The sequence below is a fragment of the Eublepharis macularius genome, chromosome 13, assembly GCF_028583425.1.
Source record: "Eublepharis macularius isolate TG4126 chromosome 13, MPM_Emac_v1.0, whole genome shotgun sequence".
NCBI classification, from domain to species: Eukaryota; Metazoa; Chordata; class Lepidosauria; order Squamata; family Eublepharidae; genus Eublepharis; species Eublepharis macularius.
In genome coordinates, this window is record NC_072802.1 from 13,859,406 (window position 1) to 13,882,238 (window position 22,833).

The window sequence follows — 22,833 nt, forward strand, 5'->3', positions numbered from 1 at the left end:
TGGGTCCAGCAGAGCATTTCCCAGGATGCAGGGGCAGCACAGGGGCTACAGCATCTGGGGCTACAGCAAGATCCAAGAATTTGCCCTCCGAAGGAGGAAATCCTGCTATCCACAGAAACACTCCAGTGGAGTCAAGCCTCGAGTCTTCTAATTTATAGCTTATAGAGCTTGTTCTCATGCTTACTTGCTTTGCTGCTTATCTAGACTTGCAATTTGATGATATGGGCACTTCTCTAGAGAAATTCTTCTGTTTCCCATCCTTACATGTTAAACATCCAAGTGAACTCTGGATTTCCATCACGACCAGGGCTTTCTTTCATCCGGAACGCGGTGGAACGGAGTTCTGGAACCTCTTGAAAATGGTCACATGGCTGGTGGCCCCGCCCCCTGATCTCCAGACATAGGGGAGTTTAGATTGCGATGGAGTGGCAATGGAGCGGTATGGAGGGCAATCTCAACTCCCCTCTGTCTGGAGATCAGGGGGCGGGGCCACCAGCCATGTGATCATTTTTGCCGAGGGCGATTTAAACTTTTAAAAACTGCCCCCTTGTTCCGGCTGACCTAAAGTGACATCATTGTGTGGTCCTGGGAGCATGCGCGCACTTTGCGCGTGTGCATGTGGTACCAGGGGCACCACCTCCCACCAGGATTTGCCCCCTGTGCTGGCAACCCACTGAGTTCCACTACCTCTTTTCCCAGAAAAAAAGTCCTGAACAGGACCTTTAGTGTAATTTCCTGACAAAATATGATAAAGGCTCAAAAGAATTCTAGGACAGGCATTGCTTTGCTGTGGGATATGGGCTGTGCTGCCATGGATGTGTGTACAGGATGAGTACATACGTTGCAGAGACTGGACGTGTGCAACTGCTCTGGGTGCAAACTTTGTAATGTGTGAAGCATGTCTTCCACATGCACTCACCACCCTCCCATTCAGTAGTGGGACCAGCAAGATCACGGGCTCCATCTGGCTCTCTGACACATTTATACAGCTTATAGGGCCTAAGCTTAAAGAAATTAGCAAAGCCAATAAATAAAATATGATTTATAAGTAGTAAATGAGACCATGTTGTACATTGGTTTTCCCCCAAAGACAAATTTGAAAACTTGGGAGTGGACCAATCAGCTGCATTTGGTTGCTCATTTATGCAACATGTACAGAGTAGGGTTGCATGTGTTGTAACGAGGCAGCCTCTGAGTTCTGCAGAAATGGTCACTATCTTCCCCCCTCTTTTTTTTTTAGGGAGACATGGGGTTGAAGGGATTCATTGGTGCCGCAGGTGGAAAGGTGAATATTATTTTTAAAGTTGGAAGTTGGTCATCTTTTCTCTGTGTCATGCTCTAGCAGTTGGTATGTTTGGAAATGTATTGCCTTCGGTTGTCAGAAGTGTAGGTTTTTTTTTTTTATTAAGCTTGCCTGCTTGAGCCAACTTGCATCTGTTGGCAAAATGTATATAGATACTGTCTGCTTGTAGCTGGAACAAGCCAATAGATTCAATTACTATTCATACAAGGTTTCTGAGCAGCTACCTGAAAAGCATCACTTCCTTCCAAGATAGGTGAGCAAACTTCACTTGGAAATGTAGAATAACTAATACCACGAAAGCCCTGACCTGGATAGCCCAGGCAAGCCCACTTCCATCAGATCTCAGAAGCTAAGCAGGGTTGGCCCTGGTTAGCAATTGGATGGGAGACCTCCAGCGAAGACCAGGGTTGCAGAGGCAGGGAATGGTAAACCACCTGTGTTAGTCTCTTGCCATGAAAACCCCAGCAGGGGTCGCCATAAGTCAGCTATGACTTGAGGGCACTCTCTACCACCACCAATGTAGAAAGTTTAAGACTTGACTGGGTCAGGATAATTTCATGGATAGTTCTATATATTATTTAACAACTGCCACAGAGGTCCACCTGTCACAGGGTCGGATGTTGACCTGCAATATCTGGATTAGGTCCCTTGGGTCTGTTCCACTGGCTGAGCTGCATTTCTCTGGTTAAGTAGACTTCCTCTGATGCAAAATGTCACTTTTAGAACTCCTTGCAGTGAACATGTGCATACATTGTAAAGGACTCTGCGTACCAAGGAAGAACTGGATAGAAATGAGTTCAATTATCAAAAGAATTATTTTTTCATTCAGGGCCTAAGAGGTGCCTCTGGTTTTCCTGGACAGGATGGATTTCCAGGAGGAAAGGTAACCCCTCATGGAAACACCACTTCCTTCACTGAATTATGATGGTCACTCAGAAAGAGTCTGGGCAGATTATAAAGCTGTACCCTATGCTTCATTTTGCAGGGCGAATGGGGTGACATCGGGCCACCAGGCCCCACGGTTCATATTGATATAGATGGTTCCATAATCTCAGGTGCGGTTTTGTCTTGTTTTTTACTTCGTAAAAAAAATTCAAAATTAGGGTTGGCCCAGCAGTCAGCTGACCAGGTAGTCAGTCAGTCAAATATCCAAGAATGTCAGACTATGAATAACAGATTTCCTTTCTGTTCCATTCATGTGCTGTTTGTTTGCAAATATGGGCAAGAGGACCCCTTGCCTCCTCGAGCCCTGTGGTGCTTACTGACCATCTAGCCTCTCCCCGCCCCCCTCCCCGCCAATATCTGCAGGTATCCCCAAACAAGAACATAAGTAATCATCACTGGCAAAAGTTTATAATAATTCATTATGTTTTTTTAAAAAAATACTTAATCTTACTGTTTCACGTTAACAATTAACTAGTCTGTCACACTCTATAAAATGTGTGAACCCCACAGAGTGCATGCTCTGCTAACTCCTAACATTAGTGCTACTCAGTCCTGCTACAGCAGGATTTAAGTCCAGTGGCATCTTAGAGACCACCAAGATTTTCAAATGTAGGCTTTTGAGAGTCAGAGCGCTCTTCTTCAGGCACCTTCAGACCAGACTGAAGAAGGGAGCTCTGAGTCTCAAATGCTTACTCTCTGAAAAATCTTGATGGTCTCTAAGGTGCCACTGGACTCAAATCCTGTGTATTACTGCAGACCAATATGGCTACCCACCTAAAACAAAGGCCAAAAGTTAAGCTAGTCAGAGAGAACATAGTCAGAAGCTTTGGGAATGGCCTAAGGGTGATCACAAAACCCAATTAGATCATTTTTCACTGATTTCAGTCAAATCAGGGTCAGTCCACTCCTCTTGAGATGGTCATTGGATTGAATTTTAATCCACTGGAGTTCTTGTGAGCAATCTAATCACATTTTTTACCCAGTATCTACAGAACCATGGCCACCCTTCCATTTCTCTGCCCTCCCCACTCCACTCACAGGGCTCTTCTGTGGTCCTGCAGTTTATGAATATTGTGACACGCGCACATCCAAGGCTTTCATAAGATTTTCTGTTGGCTGTCAGATGTGACCACCTGAGAGTGGAGGGGGGGGGGGGAGAGAATTGTTCTGTGGTTCCTGGATGCACATTTTTGCTATTAAGGTATCTCTGGTAAAGTACAGCTAAGAATGGAGAATATTTAATTCCAGTTTTAGGATTCTCTAATGCAATGTAGCTTCAATATCACTTTAATGAACCTCACTGCTGTCTAGAAACTTTATATGATGAAAGCTGTGATTCTGAAGGTTTGTACAAAGAATGGCCTTGTGCATTGCTAAGTTATAGTCCATTCTGCTCACAGTGCCCAGAGTGTCTCCAAGCAAACTGACCATCAGTGGAGGCCATGGGGTTACTGGCAAGAGGAATGCAGGCCTATTCTAAAAGCTTTCTCTTTGGATACTAGGCCCTCCCGGAGAACCTGGGACACCAGGTGCCGCAGGCCCTAGAGGTGATGAAGGGACTATAGGCATACCAGGTCTTCCTGGTCCACCTGGATTTCCCGCCCCAGTTCCAGGTAAGAGAGTTTTCTAAAAGCCAAGTAAGCTACATATTAGAAGCTGTGATGAGTGTTGAAGACGTCAGATATAAAAGTACAGATTTTACACCTTTTTGTTGGTAGCATTGTTAGGAGCAGGGCTTTTTTTCAGCGGGAACGCGGTGGAATGGAGTTCCAGAACCTCTTGAAAATGGTCACATGTCTGGTGGCCCCGCCCCCTGATCTCCAGACAGAGGGGAGTTTAGATTGCTCTCCGCGCTGCTCTGTGGCACGGAGGGCAATTTCAACTCCCCTCTGTCTGGAGATCAGGGGGCGGGGCCACAAAACATGTGACCATTTTCTCCGAGGGCAACCATCTCAGTTCCACCACCTCTTTTCCCAGAAAAAAGCCCTGGTTGGGAGGGATAGAAACCAATAACTCTGGACTGTAATCCATGCTGTGTTCAGAGTATATTACCTGTTTTAAAATTCTAATTATTTATTTATTGTCTGCCTTTCTCACTGAGACTCAAGGCAGGTATCATAGTGTGAGTCCGTCCAGTAAGTTTCAAAGACATTTCAATAAACAATGTAATAGGATATATGAACAGAAATTTGCAAAGATTTTAAACCACCAGAAATCCAATAGACAGGTGAAGAAATACTGAAACAGAGCATATGCAATTCTGACATATTAAACAACAGAGGCTTATAGCAACAGACAGTACATAATAGTAAATTTATAGTCCCCCTCTCCTTTTACTGATTTATCTCCTTGAGACCACTTCCTTACAGTACAGCCCTCCTCTTTAAGTAAAAAGCCCTCTGTTGGCCAATTCTTTAGGAGGTACCACCCAGTCTTTTTCACATTTTCATCTGTAATCATAAGGACCAAAAACTTCCTGTAAAATAAAGCGGAAAGCCCTGTTGTATAGTGATTAAAGTGCTGGACTAGGATCTGGAAGACCCAGGTTCGAATCCCCACTCTGCCCCGGAAGCGGGTGACCTTGGGCCAGTCATTCTTTCTCAGCCTTACCTACTGAATTGGTCTTCTTGCAATTAAGAGAATTGTGGGGGAATTAGCAAGCAAGGAAGACAGCTGTGTGAGAGGTCAGTAACTGGGATTTTTTTCATCAATTTTTACGGGCTCCCTTCCAATTTAACAAACGAGGCTGGTGCTTTAAATTCAAAGAACAAACTTCTATTAAAAGGGGAAAATGCACGCACATATACACAGGGTAAAAATGGTTACACACAGAGAGAGTCCTAGGAAGCTAGACAGAAGTTGGAATAGAGTGAGAGGAACAAGTATATCTACCTATCCTGAACAATAGTCCAGTCCGCGGGAGAAGAGAGTGGCTTCAAATGCCAGTGTTCTCGGCCAGGAGAGCAAGAGGCTTAGAGCAGACCTTAAGGGAACAGCGCTTTGGATCCGGTAAGCGTGTACAGAGAGAAAGAGGCTTAGGGAAGTGACCCTAAGGGAACAGTGTCCTGAAAGCGTGCACAATTTGAATGGGGTCAGGGCACTACTCTTTATAGAGTAAAACGTGCCTTGAGGTGGGGTAGTCCACCTAGCTGTTAAAACAAAGACTCCAATGGTCAGTTCCTAGGAGTAACAAAAGGTTGAATTATCTTGATTGGTAGCTGCCAGGGCGTGTGAAAGAGAATGTAAAATTTGTTCTAGCACTGCACAAAGGGGCAGTTTGCTAATGAAGTCCAACGGAGCTAAGTTGATGAATTTAGTTGGGGAATGTACCTTCCCAGGAATGATTTATAAATACTTATGAATGCCATTTGATTAGCTCCTCAGTCAAGGACAGGAGATCTCATCACGGAAGGAGGAAGAGGAATGTGTTAAGTGGGAGGACACTACGAGACCTTTGTTGTGCTGGACTCCTCCTGGAGCTGGAGGGACTGCAAATCCAATCACCACTGATCACTCCGCATTCCTATACGGCATTCCATTCATGCCTGGGTCTCCCGGGCGGGACTCAGCAACTGTTAGCTGGACTCCCCCTGGCTGCAATGCAAATTGCCATTTTAAATCTAGGGGCCTTGTGATTTTTCATATCACAGGTAGCCATATTAAATGGCTACTAAAGATGGCGGAGAACGGGCCAACTGCTTACACTACTTCACAAGGCTGTTGTGATAATGAAAGAGAGGAGAATGATGTAAGCCACTTTGGGGAGAAAAGGTGGGGTATAGATAAAGCGAATAAATAAATAAATAATTTTTTCCATCTGTAATCATAAGGACCAACAACTTCTTGTAAAGTAAACTGAAAAGTCCTGGTTCCGAGGATTCCATATTGCTTGATTCTGCACGTGGGATGCAAACTGTAGATAAACCACCAGCAGCTGTAGTACTCGATCAGTACCTTCCTAAGGACAGGTTTACACATTTGTAAATCCATTGACATCATTGGGCTTAAAAAGATTTAAGTCTTCAGATTGCTTTGCAAGTGAACCACATTTAAGGAGACTGAGTTTGGTCTTAGATATTCTACTAACACAATCAGACTTAGTGATTGCGAAACAATTCCAGGGAGCCAGATTATATAATGGAACATACATACTTGTTTAACAAGTTAATCTGGGCCTTGTACTGAATCCACTGCAGATCAGACCCTGCTAGGAGCCCTTATGGAGCCTTCTGTGACAGCCAAAGCCAAGTCCATCCTCTAGAAGGCTCTTACCACTCACCCACTCAGCAGTGCGTCATCCAGTCAGGAGAGAGTGGGAGGAATGGGTGGTGGACGCAGACATTTAAAATGCAAGATAGGGCTGAGGGGGGGGGGAGAGTAAAATGGAGTTATAAAATCAGGAACTATTTCAAAAATTCCTCACACTGAGGAAGGAATTAGAAGGGATTTTCTATGGAGAAGGGAAAATCATAATCCCATTCTAATAAGCATCAAGCTCTTAGCAAGATGCTTTGGCTTGAAAGCCAGGTTTGAAGGCAACAGTTACTGAATGAGGCATTATGTTGTACAGTTCTGAGCCCAGTACTGGTGAACCGCTGAGCTTTTTACCCTCTGAATGAATCAAAATAAAATTTCTTCTAAAGGAATAAACCATGTCCCTACCTACATTCAGCCCCCTAAGCACAATATACCAAGTTCATTTATCATCTTCCCACTTGTTCTACAAATCCAACCCCTTAATAAAACAAAAAGAGGCACAGACATTATCCTGGCATTGGAGCCCTTGCCCCACCCTGGCTCAAAACACCTGGAATCATGTTCCATTATTCCTATAAACTCTGGATGCTTTTGCACTTGTGGCAGCAAACAGTGAGCTCCACCATGGCCTCCTCATCCAGGTAAGGAAGAAAAAGAGGCAGAGCGGTGATGGGGAAGATGTTACATTTCGGACAGGGGCCATTTTCACGCTGCTTACCAGCCATGGAACATTACGCCAAGCTCCCGGAACAACAGCGTCTTCCTGGTCTGCAGTTCTCATGCGAAATCACTCCAGGCAGATGCTGTCGTTTTGGGAGATTGGTGCGATGTTCCGTGGCTGGCAAGCAGTGTGAAAACAACCCGTCCTCAGAGATGAAATGTAACATCTTCCCCACCACCGCTGCTGCCTCTTTTTCTTTCTTACCTGGATGAGGAGGCCATGGTGGAGCTCACTGTTTGCTGTCGCAAGTGCAGAAGCATCCAGAGTTTATAGGAATAATGGAACAGGCAGCGTTAGGGATTCCAGGTGTTTTGAGAGGCGCTGCATCTAGGGTCTTGGGGCACTCTTGCAATCGTCTCTGGAGCCCACCTTGCTACAACTGCATCCATAACCAAAATAGTTGAAAAATTAACACGTTCCATTGATGGATATTTTAAGTGCCATTTTAGTCTTTCCTAGGTGACTCTAATGTACAGGTAAATTTTAATAAATGTACAAAAAAAGGAGTTGTATTTAAATATAAACAAAAATGATTTTAGTAAATGGAAAGTATCTGAATGTATGAAGTGACTGAGAACACTGCATGTGTCTGTCTTTGGCCAGGCCCTCCAGGTCGCTTGGGATTCCCAGGTGTGCTAGGTCAAAAAGGTGAATCTGGAGCTCCAGGAAGAGAAGCGATTGGGTTCCCTGGTCCTCCTGGCCGAGACGGAGCTCCAGGTTTGCCGGGAGCTCCAGGGCTTCGTGGCCCATCACGTGAGTTCTCTGCTTGCTTCTGCTTCCATGCTGTTAATTTTAAGCTCAAGCAATATTTTTTCCCATTGTTCCTACGTGTGAAATTTCTACAGTTCTAGCCATCAGCTTCTGAACTAAGCAGGTTTTGCAGTTCATTTCCGTGCAGTCCACAGCTGATGGATTTTCCTCCATTCCAAACCTGCAGGTACCATACATACACCAGGAGCATTACTTGATGGAGAACCAGGAGAGCAAGGAAATCCTGGACCGAGAGGGCCACCAGGGTCGCTTGGTTCAAAAGGATACAAAGGTGAACGCAACCTCCATTTTCCTTTATTTGAGAACAACTCATACATCACAAGGTAGTGAGCAGGCTTTTGAGTTAATCAGAAATCTTCTTCAGGCTGTATATTAAGCATTCCCTCCCTTTTCAGCAGCAGGGAGGAAAATAAAAAGATATTGGACATTTTTCCTGTTTCCTTTTTTTTTTAATTCATTTTTACGTTTGTTGCTTGGCATTTAGCCTGAGGAATTCTGCCAAACCTGAAAACTTGCATGCTACTTTATGATGGGTTAGTTGACCCAACTATTCATATTGCCCTTCTATTGCTTAAGGATTGTTTGTTTCTAATGGACCAACACGACTATCTGCAGTTTCCATTTTCCTTGGGATTTTCAATTTGTCAAGTTGTGAACAATCATGGGTGAGAGTTTGTCCATTTGACACTTGAGGCTGCAGTGTTTAAATTAGATTTAAATTAGATTAAATTTATTAAAAGCTTTTGGGTTGATTAACAAAGTGGCTGCTATTAAATGGGCAACAGGTTTTGTTTAAATTCAACTGTTTTTAGTACAAGCTCTTACAGCAACTGCAGATAGTGGTCACCATCTTAGAAGAGGCATTCTCTCTCTTGTTATACACCAGAGAGAAAGCCTCTTCTAAGCTGCAACCTGCTGCATTAGCAGCAGACATCATTTAAAAGGGAGAAAATGCATTTTGTTTTGTTTCCTTCAGAGCTTTTGTTACTCCAAAGTGAATTTAATTGATTAACCTGATAAAATTCACATGGTTAAGCAACTTCCTTTAATTGGGAGACTTCAAAATTAGATGCTGTGGAAGTTGCGTCCGTGTACCAGGCCTTATCCTTACAAACTTTGTTTGCATAGCTGCAGGCTCAGACAAAGCACATATTTGTATTATTTATACCTGGCTTTCCATCCAGGGCCGATTCCAGACGGCCCTCTGCAATCCGAAACGTTGCGCGTTGTCGCGCGGAAAACGCAAACTATCGCGTTTTCTCGTGCGAGTTTTGCGTGACCTCGCGCAAAACTCATGTGAGAAAACGCGATATTTCGCGTTTTCCACGCGATGACGCGCGACAACGCGCAACGTTTTGGATTGCAGAGGGCCGTCTGGAATCGGCCCAGGTTTGGTTCTCAAAGCTACTCACAGCCAGGACCGGTGGCAGGGTTTCTGGTGCCTGAGATGAGATACCTACTTGCACCCCTGCTCAATGACGTCACTTGTAATGTCATCGCATAGGAACATCCCCTTCACCTGAGGTGGGTGGCAGTGGCGAAGGGGCAAGGAGGTGCCCCACTTCCCTGCTCGCTTCCCCGCCACCTGGGCACCTGGCTTGCTGGGAGCCGAGCTGAGGCAGGCAGCAGGGGTGGAGAGGCGAGCACGGACACGGCCCGCTTCTGTGTCGGGAGTCATCGGGGGCCGGCACAGCACCTCCTTCAAAGTTCAGCGCTTGAGGTGGCTGCCGGCACCACCTCCATGGACGCGCCGGGCCTGCTTACAGCAATTAAAGTGTGACGCAAAGATACAGATAGGAAGGGAGTGCGTGGCAGTCTCTTCAGGCCCCTGGCTCTTGATGATGCAATCTAAGTTCCAGAGAAAGGAGGTAGAATGAGGTGCAGTGGACTCAGGATCTGGCTGATGGTAATAACAGTGAGATTTGTACCAGGGACTTCCTGATTCTTAGCTCTGGCTTCTAGCCAGCCAGTAAAAGTGCCAGCCTGCAATAGTTACCTTTCTACTGAATGGCCCTTTTTTTATGAGTAGAGGTAGACCTTCTCTGCGGTCACAATGGCTGGCATGACAGCACCTGTAGTTGCTTTTTCTATTGCCTCCATCAAGGGAACTTGATATCCACTGCATTCAGACAGGTATGAAGTTCTCAGAGCTCTTTCAGATGTTAAAAATCATGCAGATGTTCCAAATCATTGCTGCAATGATTTTAGGGACCATTGCCCCAATAATCTTAGGGATATATTTGTGTGATGAATGCAACCTGTGGTCCCATTGCTTCCCAGCAGTAATTTCTGCAACTTCAACAGCACATTTTTTTCAGCCACTGGGAGCCCAGCAATCTCTTCCATAAAACTGCAGCCACATATTTGAAGCAGCCTTTCCTTTCCCTGGAACTTAACAGCCTACAAGCCATACATTGGAGTATTTTATGAATGATTTATAAGTGCATAAGTAAATATGGCTAAATCACATGTACCGTTTTTTTTATCGTACCTGACAGTAAGATTTTTAATTTCTGTTGTTCCAATATCTTCTGTAGCCAGTCAGTCTAGTGAGTACTATATTGATTACAGAGTGAAATATAACACGGACAAATAAAAAGGATAAGGGCAATTGAATTAACTTGACCTTCACAATAGTTACAAAAGCATTTCTCCAGGGGGATTCTACTAAAATGGCCCTTCATCTCAGCAGAAAGTCATGAAAGCACGTTACCTAAGTAACATGAAAGAGTGATGACACCTTGGAACTGTTGAATAAAAGAAATATGTAGACAACTCAGACATTTTCTGATCAGATAAATAGAAGTAAATAGGGGAGCATTTCTGATTGGCTTGAAGTTTTAGTGTAGCCCAATCTTTTTTAAGCAGTCAATTTCGTACATTTAAAAGAAATTTCTTCAATGCGTCTCTAAATTTATGCTCAGGTTTAATATGAAGCAGCCGTTCCAAACCGTGCTGTCTGAAGACTTAGACAGAAGGCCTTATACGAGCAAATCAGAGGCTCTGCTGTTGAGCTGTGGCCCCTATAACAAGACGAGATTAAGGAAGAAGCACTGCTTCCTGGGTGTGGAGGAACAGGAATAATAGGAAAATGTGAACGAGCCTGTGGACTTACAGGGTTGGATCCAAGGCTTCCCTTTCACCAAGTCTTCTTCCAGTGGAAGGGAGATACTAGATCCAAACTGTGGTTTCCAAAATGTGAAAAAACTCTCTTGGATGTCTTGTTTTTCCAGGTGATGCAGGTGACTGTGCTTGCGATGGAGGATTCTCAGGAGTTGGCTTGAGAGGGGAGCCTGGCTCCCCTGGTCACCCCGGAAGACCAGGTGAAATTGGCCCCAAGGGACTTCTAGGGGATTCAGGGGACAGTGGCTTTCCAGGGTCCCCTGGACCATCGGTGAGTCGAGAATGGATTCCTCTAGTCTCAGTTGATTTAAACGGAGGGGAAGGCCTTGTTGGGCTGCTGGCCTTGGCTGTGTCCACCTGCCAGAAGGAATCCTGCCTTGAAGATCGAAAAGAATTCAGACACGTTCTCAAGCCGCTGAATAGTTAATGAATTCAAGCCATATAATGCAGTGCAGTGGATAGACTTTTGATGCCTAGGGTGAAATCCTCGCTTAGGCATGATGTTTATTGAATGACCTTCAACCAGTCATCACTCACTCTCCCCCCCCCCCCCACTGTTACTCATCTTGAGTTGCTGTTCACCCCTGGGGAGCAAATGGCACAACTGGTAGAAGAAGACTTTGGAAGGCTGTAAACAACTCTCTTAAAAGTTGGCACAAAGCATCTAAGAAGATCTAAATAATTTGGTAACCGTTTAAAATGCAAACAGTTTAGGTGAGCAAAGTCTTCTTATGTTGCATTTCCCCCTCTGCCTCTTTGGGTGGGGATTTCCTTGGAAGCAAAGTTTTCTGTGACTCAAGCGCAAGAGGCTACATGAAGCTGTCTTAGACTGAGTCAGCCTTTTGGCCTATCCAAGTCAGGAGAGTCTTCTCCAACAGGCACTGGCTCTTCAGGATTTCAGACATAACAACAACATTTGATTTATATCCTGCCCTTCAGGACAACTTAACGCTCACTCAGAGCGGTTTACAAAGTGTGTTATTATTATCCCCACAACAATCACCCTGGGAGGTGGGTGGGGCTGAGAGAGCTCTGGTCACCCAGCAGGCTTCAAATGGAGGAGTGGGAAATCAAACCCAGTTCCCCAGATTAGAGTCCCGCTGCTCTTAACCACTACACCAAACTGGATCAGTTTGTTCTTTTACGTCACCTATTATCTCATGCTTTTAACTGGAGATACCGAGGATCAAACCTGGGACCTTCTGCATGCCAAGCAGATGCTCTGCTACTGAGCCATGGCCTCTCCCCTGCATGATGAGACCAGTGGTCCATCTAGTCCAGCATCCTGTTTCACATGGTGGCCAACCAGTCGCCATGGAGGGCCAAAAAGCTGGGCACAGAAAACAAGTCCTCCCCCTTACGTTGCCTTCTACCGCACATATTCAGAGGTTTACTGCCTCTGTGTATGGAGGTTCCCTTCAGTCACCATGGCTAGTAACCACAGATGGATCTATCCTTCATGAATCTGTCTAATCCCCTTTTAAAGCCATCTATGCTAATGACCACCACTATACCCCCTGACAGTGAATGCCACGGTTTAATTGTTGAGTGAAGAAATATTTACTTTTGTCCATGCTGAATTTATTGCCCATGAACTTCATTGGGTGCCCTTGAGTTCTCATGTTATGGCAGAGGGAGAAAAAGTTGTCAATATTCATTTTCTGCAGCCAAAGCATAATTCTATAAACTTATCAAACCACGGTTCATACTAGCCATAGTTTCAAACCCAAACTATGATTTTAGAATGCTTGCCTGCTTTGTTCTTTAGTCTTTTTGGTTCTTTGCTGACTAGGGAAGGTGTCCCCTGTAGGCAAAGTGATAGCCATAACTATGGTTTTGCCAGTTCAGACATCACCAAATCATACTTGGCACCAGAGATGGGCACAAAACGAACCACGGAACAAAATTCCGAATGGAACGGCTGGTTCATTTTCAAAGACACGCGTTCCTCAGGTCTGCATTTTTACGAAACAAACAACTTTTCCTACCATTCCATTCCGTTCCATTGCTGGTTCAGGAAGCCAGACACTTTGTGCAATTCAATCCATTGCCCAAGCAATGGTGGCAGTCTATTGGTTGCCCCCAATCTGAGGCCTCCACGCTTGATTGGCAGCTGTCCCTGAGAACTAGAGAGCTCCCACTCTGGCCCATCCAGCCAGGAAAAGGGCCAGCCCCTCAAAGAAGCTGCCAGCAGACACTCCAGTTTTTGCCACTGTGAAGAGAAAATGACAGGAAAGGGAGGGACCCATGGATCATGCCTTTCCCTGGGTTCAATCTTTCTGAAACTTGGGAGTCTGTAGAGGACAGTGAGGACTAGGTCACCTGCAAATTTGGTGGGTATTGGACATTGGGAAAGTCTTGTTTAGTTTGGCTGTGAGCGTGAAGCTGCCCGTTCTGGGCTCCCTTGAACCAGTTCGGAACTGGCTCAAGTTTGGCTAATTCATGGTTCGTGTTCCGTGAAAATGAATGAACCACAAACCACATGGTTCATTTTTTTCCCGTTCCGTGCCCATGTCTACTTGGCACAAACCATGGTTAGCAAACCCTCTTCAGATCATAGATAATGAGTTTGCTTTGCCAGTCTGTCACAGTTCTGACATCACGCTATACTATAGCTGAATTTTCTTAACCATGGGTTTGGCATATTGTCTGAATTGAGCCACTGTGTTTATCTCTTAACTTGCTAACTCTGTTTTTGTTTTGTTTTGCATTCTAGAATATATTCGGTCAGCCTGGTCTTCCTGGCCATAAGGGAGAAAAAGGAGAACCGTCTTTTGCCACTGGCAGAGGCTTCCGGGGAGATCCAGGAGATATAGGCCGAATAGGTCCTTCAGGGATTCCAGGGCCTCCTGGTAGGGATGGCGTCTCAGGATTGCCAGGTCAACCCGGCCCTCCGGTAAGTTTGTACATGTTCTGAGAACTGGAACCGCTGATCGTTACAACCTGTTGTTTCTTAGGCTCTGCTGTGAAGATTACAGGATAGAGAGGCAATAAAGTTCTTGTCAAGAGGGCATTTTGGGTGGAGGGAAAGCAGAGATTTGGGTCACAGAACTTAGGACATGTTTAGCGACGCTACAATGAAAACATAAGATAACTAGGAAAGGTGGGGCAGAGCTGACATATGTTACAGTCTTAGAAGATAAAATCAGGCTCAGAGTACAAATGAGCATAAGAAACAACATTTAATTAGTACAGATCAGAGAAAATTTAAGGCCAAAGCAGATGCCACGGGCCCATGATTCACCCATTACAAATAAAGTGGAGTGATGTTTTTTTTCTTTCCTGTTATGGCTGATACAAAGAGTAAATACAAAGAATGAATAGCAAACATACATTAACAGTGCAATCCTAAGAAGAGTTACTCCAGTCTAAGCCCATTGAAATCAATGGGCGTAGACAGGAGTAACTCTTCTTAGGATTGCACTGTAAATACCAATCTGTCTTACCTATACATTTGGGGGATGTATTAGGGCCAAAGTAGATGTTGCACTTTCTAAAGAGCTGAGTCCAGATTCTCCAGAATACAGCACATGCAGCTCCAAATAACTACCCCCACCCCGGTCTGTTTCAGCTTGGAGAAATGGCACTTGGGACGGCAGGAGCCCTTCCTCTCCCCACACTGCAGTTCCAAACTGAATTATGCTCCCTCTGCTTTTTAAAAAGAGTCCAGTAGCACCTTTAAGACTAACCAATTTTATTGTAGCATAAGCTTTCAAGAATCACAGTTCTCTTCGTCAGATGCATGGAGGGCAAAAAGAACTGGTCAGATATAGAGGAGGAGAGGGGAGGGCGGAGTAGATGCAAACAACTCCTTCTGACGAAGAGAACTTGATTCTCGAAAGCTTATGCTACAATAAAATTGGTTAGTCTTAAAGGTGCTACTGGACTCTTTTTGATTTTGCTACTACAGACTAACACGGCTAACTCCTCTGGATCTGCTTTTTAAAATAACGTTCCCCGCAGCAGCTATGTTGCGGTGAGGGGGTCCAGGAAAGTGTGTTGTCGTCCTATTAGACCTTCAGTTTAACGTGCGGGAGAGGGGTGCTGAACCTCACCTCCATATATCTTGCCTCCCCATGTTTAGTTTCTGCAGTACTGTTCTCTCATCCAATGTGCTTGTCCACCACAGTCATGTCTAATTTGATCTTCAGCTGATGTTCCTGAGATTCTTTTTTAAAAATTCTTATTTTTGTAGTTTTCTCCCCAAACATTACAAAATAATAAGCAATAAACTATTTACAGTACAAAGAGAATAAATTTGTCATGAAAGAAGTAACATTACAAAGCCTGGAAGCTAGCATTATCTTTACTATACATAATACAACTTTTCAAGTTAAGCCAACAAAGCTTTAAACTAAAGAGTTATAGATGTGTGGTTGTTTTGTGTTGCATGCATAACTTATGAAGGGTACCAGCATACCTGAGGGACCGCCTCTCCCCGTATGCATCCTGGAGAGCACTTAGATTGGCAGGAAAACACCTACTGGCCCCAGGGAGGCTCGACTGGCCTCAACCAGGGCCAGGGCATTTTCAGGTCCTGGCCCCAACCTGGTGGAACTCTCTGTCGGAAGATACTTGGGCCTGCCAAGACTTTGTGTCTTTCCAGTGGGCCTGCAAGACAGAGATATTCCGCCAGGCATGTGGCTGAGGCCAGCATTTAGATCCACCAAATCAGCCTCCCTACCAGTCTCCTACCATGGGGGGGGGCAATATGACCGTCTTTCCCCACACATGAGTAGTGACCAACTGAGAATCAACTCATGTCTCCACCCCCTCTCTTCTCCTTATATGATTTTCATGGAAGGGTGAAGGGTATACTGGGAATTTATGTTGTGGAGCTGTATTTTATGCCGCTGAACTTGGATTTTGGACTTTATGAATCTGTGATTTTACTGTTTTATTTCTTGTATTTATTTGTGTGCTTTGCCCTGAGCCCGCTTGCGGGGAGGCCAGACTATAATGATAATGATAATAATGATAATAACCATTGCTCCAAAAAGGTCGACTGGTACCATGAGTTTTCAATTGAGTGGAGACAATCAGAAATTTTATCCATGATAAAAAATATTCCATAATTTCCTATTCCAATTTGATACTGATGGAAAGCTTCTCTTGTTTCCACGATGATGCTAACATTTTTGCAGCAGAAAGCATAGTATAAATAAAATTTTTCCTAATAGCTGGAATTATGGGCTCCTCCCAGAGACATAGAAGGATTGTTTCAGGATGCTTAGGGACTATATATCCTGTTATCTTTTGAATTTTTGCTATGATTAAGTCCCAAAAAGATTGAACTTTTGGACAGCTCTACCATGAATGAAGATCATCTCTGACCAATTCACAATGTCTCCAGCAAAACTGGTAAACATCAGGGTTAATGTGGTGTAATTGGAAGGGCGTCATATACCATTTTGCCATTAATTTGAAAAACAGTGAGATTCTTGATTTCTTCTTGACACATTCACTCTGATTGCTTTGTGTTGCTTTGTTTTGTACTCTTAAAAACTTCCCTTTTTGTGTTTAGGGTGATGGTGGCCTGGGCTTTCCAGGGGACAAAGGTCTGCCAGGATTGCCTGGTTTGAAGGGTCGGCGGGGTGAGGTGGGTCCTCTCGGCGGTAGTTATCCAGGCCCAAATGGAAATCGTGGGCCGCAAGGTGAACCAGGATTTGATGGACATCCAGGTCAGCCTGGTCCTCCAGGTCTTAAAGGTATATTAGTCAGAGGTAGTTCTTCTTTTGAATTTGTCCTGAAGAACCATGTGAATAATGTAGCTGGATCCCTTGGTTTTCAAAGGAGCCAGCTAGATTTCTAATTTTAACCAGTTGACCTAATATTTCAGCAGCTGCTCAGCAAAATGGTTTTATTTGTTACTTATTTTTCTTCACTATTTCTATTTCTTCCTCATTGCTCCACTAAAATAACACTCAAGACAGTTTACAGATAGAAATTTCAAATACCAATCATTAAAAACCTAAATACAGCAAAAACAACTAGCAGAAAAAGAAATATGAGTAGCAGCAGTATTACAGTGTCAGAAAAAACAGTGGTCTTCAGTGAAGGTCGTAAAGACTGGCAAAACAAACCATCAGGAGATAAATTCAACTCAGACTTCTGGAATAATATTCTGGAAAGCCAAAAGCAAAGGGGCAAGATGAATTTCCAAAGTCACAAAATTCCAAAGCATGGGGGCCACAACCAAAAAAGTCTCATCACATATGCCCAGCAGCCTTGTACGTATGTCATATTCAAGAAGACAGTGAAAAAAACGTAACAGGGTAGAAGGACCAGGGCAAAGCCCTAGTTGGAGGAAATAGTGTTCAGATCATTGTAGGGTGAAGACTCGCTTAAAAATTTAAATTTACTCACAGCCTGAAGCCCATTCAGAACTAAATCAGTGTTTATGTAGAACTGAAAAACTCATGGCTCTTAGAGTCACTGTCACATACTTTTTCAAAATTATCTCTGTGTCTTGTTTTTCCAGTGATATCTAAACATCCTTCATTTGTTTAAATACATTACATTGCTCAGTCCTAAATCTATCCTGCTTGGGAAGGAATATACTGAGGATCTAAAAGGAAGCTTATGTTTTATAGTTAATGAGTATGAAAAGAGTTCCTGTTTAGACACAGGCAGGGCTTTTTTTCAGCAGGAACGTGGTGGAATGGAGTTCCGGAACCTCTTGAAAATGGTCACATGGCTGGTGGCCCCGCCCCCTGATCTCCAGACAGAGGGGAGTTGAGATTGCCCTCCGCACCGCTGGAGCAGCGCAGAGGGCAATCTAAACTCCCCTCTGTCTGGAGATCAGGGGGCGGGGCCACCAGCCATGTGACCATTTTTTCCGAGGGCAACCCACTGAGTTCCACCACCTCTTTTCCCAGAAAAAAAAGCCCTGGACACAGGCCATGAAGCTCTCAATAACTGTACTTTGGAACCAGGTACTGGGGGGAAACCTAAGGAATGGCTTCATGCCCTGGTTGTGAATTTTCAGAGGCACCTGACTGACCTTTGTTGGAAACAGAATTGTGGGCAAGATACGTTTTTAGTCTAATCCAGCAAGGCAGTTGCTGGGCTACTCCTGCTCCGCCAATGTTTTGATGCCGTCTTAAGCCTTGAAAGTGTTGCAGGGACTTGGTGGTAGTTGCATAGGGTTTCTTGAAAGCCAGGCTTATATCGCAGTGCATCCAATATGGCATCATATAGGAAGACCTTTCTGTAGATATAGCCTACGCAGACCTTCATGTGATAGGTTTTGCCCTAGGAGTAGTGAGCAAAGATTAATGCCATTCTCATTAAGCTGCCTTCGGTGACCAAACATGAATCCATATCTATCTATTCTGTAATAAACCTGGATCAGCTCCTACTGGCTAGGGGCATCCTGGCCTTAAGAGTGAAAGTGGGTGAAAATCACTGGAATGCAAGAGGAGGGATAATGTGGGGAGGAAGGGGGTTGCCTTTGATGAGAACCCCATGCCCACGTCTCAACTGAAATTTTGTTTGCTACCCTGTGGAAGAAAAAAATATTCCCTCCTTTTTCCCTAGGTTCTAATGCCAGCTTTCCAAAACAATTTTAACAGTGTCTTCTGCTTTTCTGCTTCTACTTTTATTTTTAATACGATTCCTTATTCTTAACTTATGCATATTAAACATTTTGTAGCAAGAGAAAGAGGATATTTAATCTTGCTGTGTAAAAGATGCCTATGTATATTGACAGGCAAAATACTCTTTTGCATTCCCCCCCCTGCTTTCCCTCTTCCAAAAATGTGATCTCTGAAAATGAAGAGGGTCTGTATATTCTTTCCCTTAATACCAGTGAGAACACACAGAATTGGCCATCTGCAGACATGTCCCCCCTGTCGTGCCTGTGAATATGTTAGGCTTGTGGTCCAAGGAAAACGCTTTCAGACTTGTGGGTTTTCTCTGCCTTTATTAACCTGTGCTCCTTTGCTTAACTGGTATAGGTGAATGCTGCTGCAGTGAGGCGTTTGGTAATGGAATCTTAGACACTGAGGGAGGTGAGAGCAAGGCCCCGCCCGTTGTCAAAATGGTAACAGGAGAGTCTTCTTCCTTCCTGTTAAGAGATTCAGAAAAGCATGTTGTCTGACATCAGGGGAGGGGAGGGGAGGGGAGGGGAGGGGAGGGAGTGGGGTCGCATTTGGGGGGCACTGCAGGCCGGCTGAATCCAGCCAACAGAGAGAGCTTGCTTACATGCGCTTTTCCGTATACTTGCACTGGATGCTTAAATGCTAAACTCTGCTTCTTTGTGGCTACGTATTTCCATGTCTTGGCTTACTGCATGTGCTTTACAATGGCTGTGGAACAAAACATCGCTCTATAGCCAGGATTTTGCTATCCCAACCTTCGAAACAGAAATGTGGAAGATTTTACCACAGGAAATACACATTTTGAGAATGAATTCTGGAGAGTATGCACATTTGCATGCAGGCACTTGATAGATGTAATTTATTCTGCTTGCTTTGGTTGCACTTTGGTCATAGCCAGGAATGGAGTGGAGGAGCATCTTGTGGGGGCGGGGTAGAGAAGGGCAGGGGAACAGTGATCTGGCTGTAAGAGAGTCGCAAGCTCCGCCTTGAGATTACTGTTTTTTGGCATGGACCCAAAGAGCCCATTGCACAATGTACTTTTATACCCATGGGGAGGGCAGAGCTTCTTCAGTTTCCAGTGATTTTCCTCCCATCATCAGCTGTACCTCCCCAGCACCATATCAAATGCCATTCCTTGCCTTCTGGCCCTAGGAGCTGCTTTCCAACAAGCACAAGGGGCTGCAACTAGAAAAGTTGGTGAGTGAGTGTAAATGCCCTGTTGTGAGAGTAAGATGTTGCCTTGAGTCCTTCCAGCCCAAGCTATTCTGTTGTTCTGCAACAACTGTTAATTTTACACCAATAACGTGCTCTACAAATCTAGTTCCATTTATCCAGAAAGCTACTCAAATCCTTGGATTGAATCCAGCAGAGTATTTCCATGAACTGGGGGAAATTTTAGCCAGTTCCTCCTCTCATTGCAGATCTCTCATGCTGTTTCTGGGCACCCCTCGTCCCATAGGAGCAGCATTTGGGGGGGGGGCATTTGGGGCTGCAGCAAGGGAGTTGAGAAAGTTGCACTCTGCGGATGGAAATCCCTTTCATTGTGGAATTCCTCTGTAGGATCCAAGCCCTTGGATTTTTGTTCTCCTGCAGTCACTGCTTGCTTTTTTTGACTTTTTTACAACTTTTTTTCGACTAGCATGAGGTCCAGTGACTTGCTTAAACACAACATACCTTCCCTTTATTGCAATATACTTGGCATAGTCCAGAGCCATAAAATCCTTGTTTCCTGAATGTAGTATAATTAGACATAAGAGCACCAATGCTGCAACCATGTGCGTATTGAATCCTCTCATAGCCAAACTGACTTTTTGGAAAAATAATGCCTATGGTGTGACAGTTCACAAGTTCATTTTGCATTGGTGTACAAATGTGGCTGCAAAATCATTGATGAATCCTTTCCTTGATACTTAAAAAAATATGGTATTATCCAAGCATAAGTTAAGCATTACAGAAATGTACCTCACAAGCATACATCGCATTGCATGTGCCCTTTCTACACCATGAAAGTGAAATGACACGAGACCTCCTGGAGCCAGTGCCGTACTGTGTAAAAACTCATGAATGGACTGCCATGGGAAGGGGAACTGGCCCAAACTGCCCCCTTCCCTAAGAATCTCCTAGAGGGGAGCAGCTTAAATTTGCTTCCTATCTCACCTTCCCATGTTTGTGGTCTTTCCCAGCTGCCTGTCTGCGTCTAAGGCAGGGGTGGGCAATTGTATTGGCTCGGGGGCCACTTTGTGGGAGCGGAGGTTAGCGAAGGGCCGCACCTTTTAAAATGATTGCATTCATTAGTTAACTTTGCATTTCAGAAAAGGTATAAATTGTATCATAAAAATCAATAAATATAAATTAAATAAAATAGTGGTAGTTTTATTCAATTTATTTATTGTGCTAATTTCATATCATCTATAGCTGCAAGCACATTTAATTTTAGAATCAGTTTAATGCGACAAATGTACCCTATCACACGATACGAGACGAATCTTCGGTCGCGCACGGGAAGGAAATCTCGGTTCAAGGCGGATTTTTCTGACTGTCTTGGCGGGCCACAAAAAACTCTGTAGCGGGCCGCATGTGGCCCACGGGCCGCAATTTGCCCACCCCTGCTCTAAGGGACTAATTTGAACATTCTCCTCATGTCACTGCTCGCTGACCATCCCCTTCCTACTGGCCTCTTTAGTGAGAGCCTCACTAATACACAGGCCAACATCTCACAATAACAAAAATCTTGCAAGTTATCAGCATCTTTAGCCACCATCCAGACGTACGTGCATGTAGAAGGTGACAGCATTGGTAACTTCCCCCAAATGGAAATAGTTGGAATGCCAAAATTAGGCACAAAGTTAAGCTAGAAGTTGAATTGTAAGGCTGAAGCATATTAAAGCATCTACAACCCAATACTGGCTTTTCCCTGATGAAGTTAAGACTTCTGCTTCTACTTAAAGATTTCCTCCACTTAAAACCCCCTGTTTTAAATACTAGCATCCACACCGTGTCATGCTTATTCAGAGTGTGACTCAAGGGCCTCTCAGGGCCTTCAAATATTATTAAAGAAAACGCTCCTTTGGTCTGGTTCAAAGAAGGAGCTGTGGAGGAGCTGTGGGCAGAGCGTCTACAATGCTTCACCTACAGCCGCTATGGGTAGGGAGCCGAGCTAAGCTCCATACGCCCCCATCTCTCTTTAGTTCTTTTGGAAGGGCTTTTTCCCGGCTGAGCCCTACCATAGCTTTACAGTGCAGGCTCAATGGAGGGAAGGGGGTAGGGGGCAGCAGAAGCAGTCAGTGGCCTGGGAAGAAGGCATGAGGACACTATTCCTGCCTGCTCCTGTTTGCTGCTTCCCCCATAGCAAGGGTACAATTTGGGCTACCGTGTTTCACTTGATTGATTCACAGAATGATACTTGAGGTGGAAAGTCAACTTAAGAGAGTGGTTTTGCCCTGAGAACAGTTGCCTTGTGAGAACTTTTCCATCTCAAAAACAGTTGGTTGTGTTTGCCTGAAGTCTGTTTGTCTTACAGTGAAATCCTAAGTAGAGTTATTCCTGTCTAAGCTAATTGAAGTAAATGGTCTTAGACTGAAGTAACTCAGTTTAGGATTTCACTGTTAGTTACTTCACAGACTGCAACTTGCCTTCCAGTCTTTTAAAGGCATATCTTGGTGTGGATGCAGGCCATCGTATTGAATATAAGCCCTGCTGAGTTTTTCTCTAGTTCCTGTAGAACAAGATAGAGTTTTCTGTTACAGACTGAAAATCCTAAAATGTTTTTCAAGAAACAGTTATATTTTATGAAGCAAATGATAACAGTAGCTGTTATCCCGCAAACATGCTTTTTAAGCCCATCGCTATTTGTAGATAAGACGTGTATTTTTTAGAAATTCATTGTGTTTACTAGGGTGTGCACCAGGGGAAAATTCGGGTTTCCTGCTTCGGGTTTACCCAAAGCGGGAAACTGTTCCAGAATAACCCGAACCCCAAAGTGGCAAGCCACTTCAGGATTCGAAACTTTAAATCGCTTTGGTATGCTCCGTAAAGATTCAGAGCATACCAAAGTGAGGGGGGAAGCTTTGTCCCAGCCTCCCACCCCCCACTTATCCCCACTCCCACCCCAC

The 22,833-nt window shown here is 44.4% G+C and overlaps 1 protein-coding gene across 1 annotated transcript in view; it reads left to right on the forward strand.

Moving 5' to 3' along the window:
• The window catches only part of COL4A6 (collagen type IV alpha 6 chain), a 294,347-nt gene that overhangs the window by 218,074 nt on the left and 53,440 nt on the right, over positions 1-22,833 (forward strand). The window contains exons 15-23 of the mRNA XM_054996028.1: positions 1,241-1,285; positions 2,133-2,186; positions 2,289-2,358; positions 3,751-3,861; positions 7,830-7,979; positions 8,164-8,268; positions 11,231-11,391; positions 13,837-14,016; positions 16,645-16,828. Coding sequence (XP_054852003.1) covers positions 1,241-1,285; positions 2,133-2,186; positions 2,289-2,358; positions 3,751-3,861; positions 7,830-7,979; positions 8,164-8,268; positions 11,231-11,391; positions 13,837-14,016; positions 16,645-16,828 — 1,060 coding nt within the window. The remainder of the gene's footprint in view (positions 1-1,240; positions 1,286-2,132; positions 2,187-2,288; positions 2,359-3,750; positions 3,862-7,829; positions 7,980-8,163; positions 8,269-11,230; positions 11,392-13,836; positions 14,017-16,644; positions 16,829-22,833) is intronic.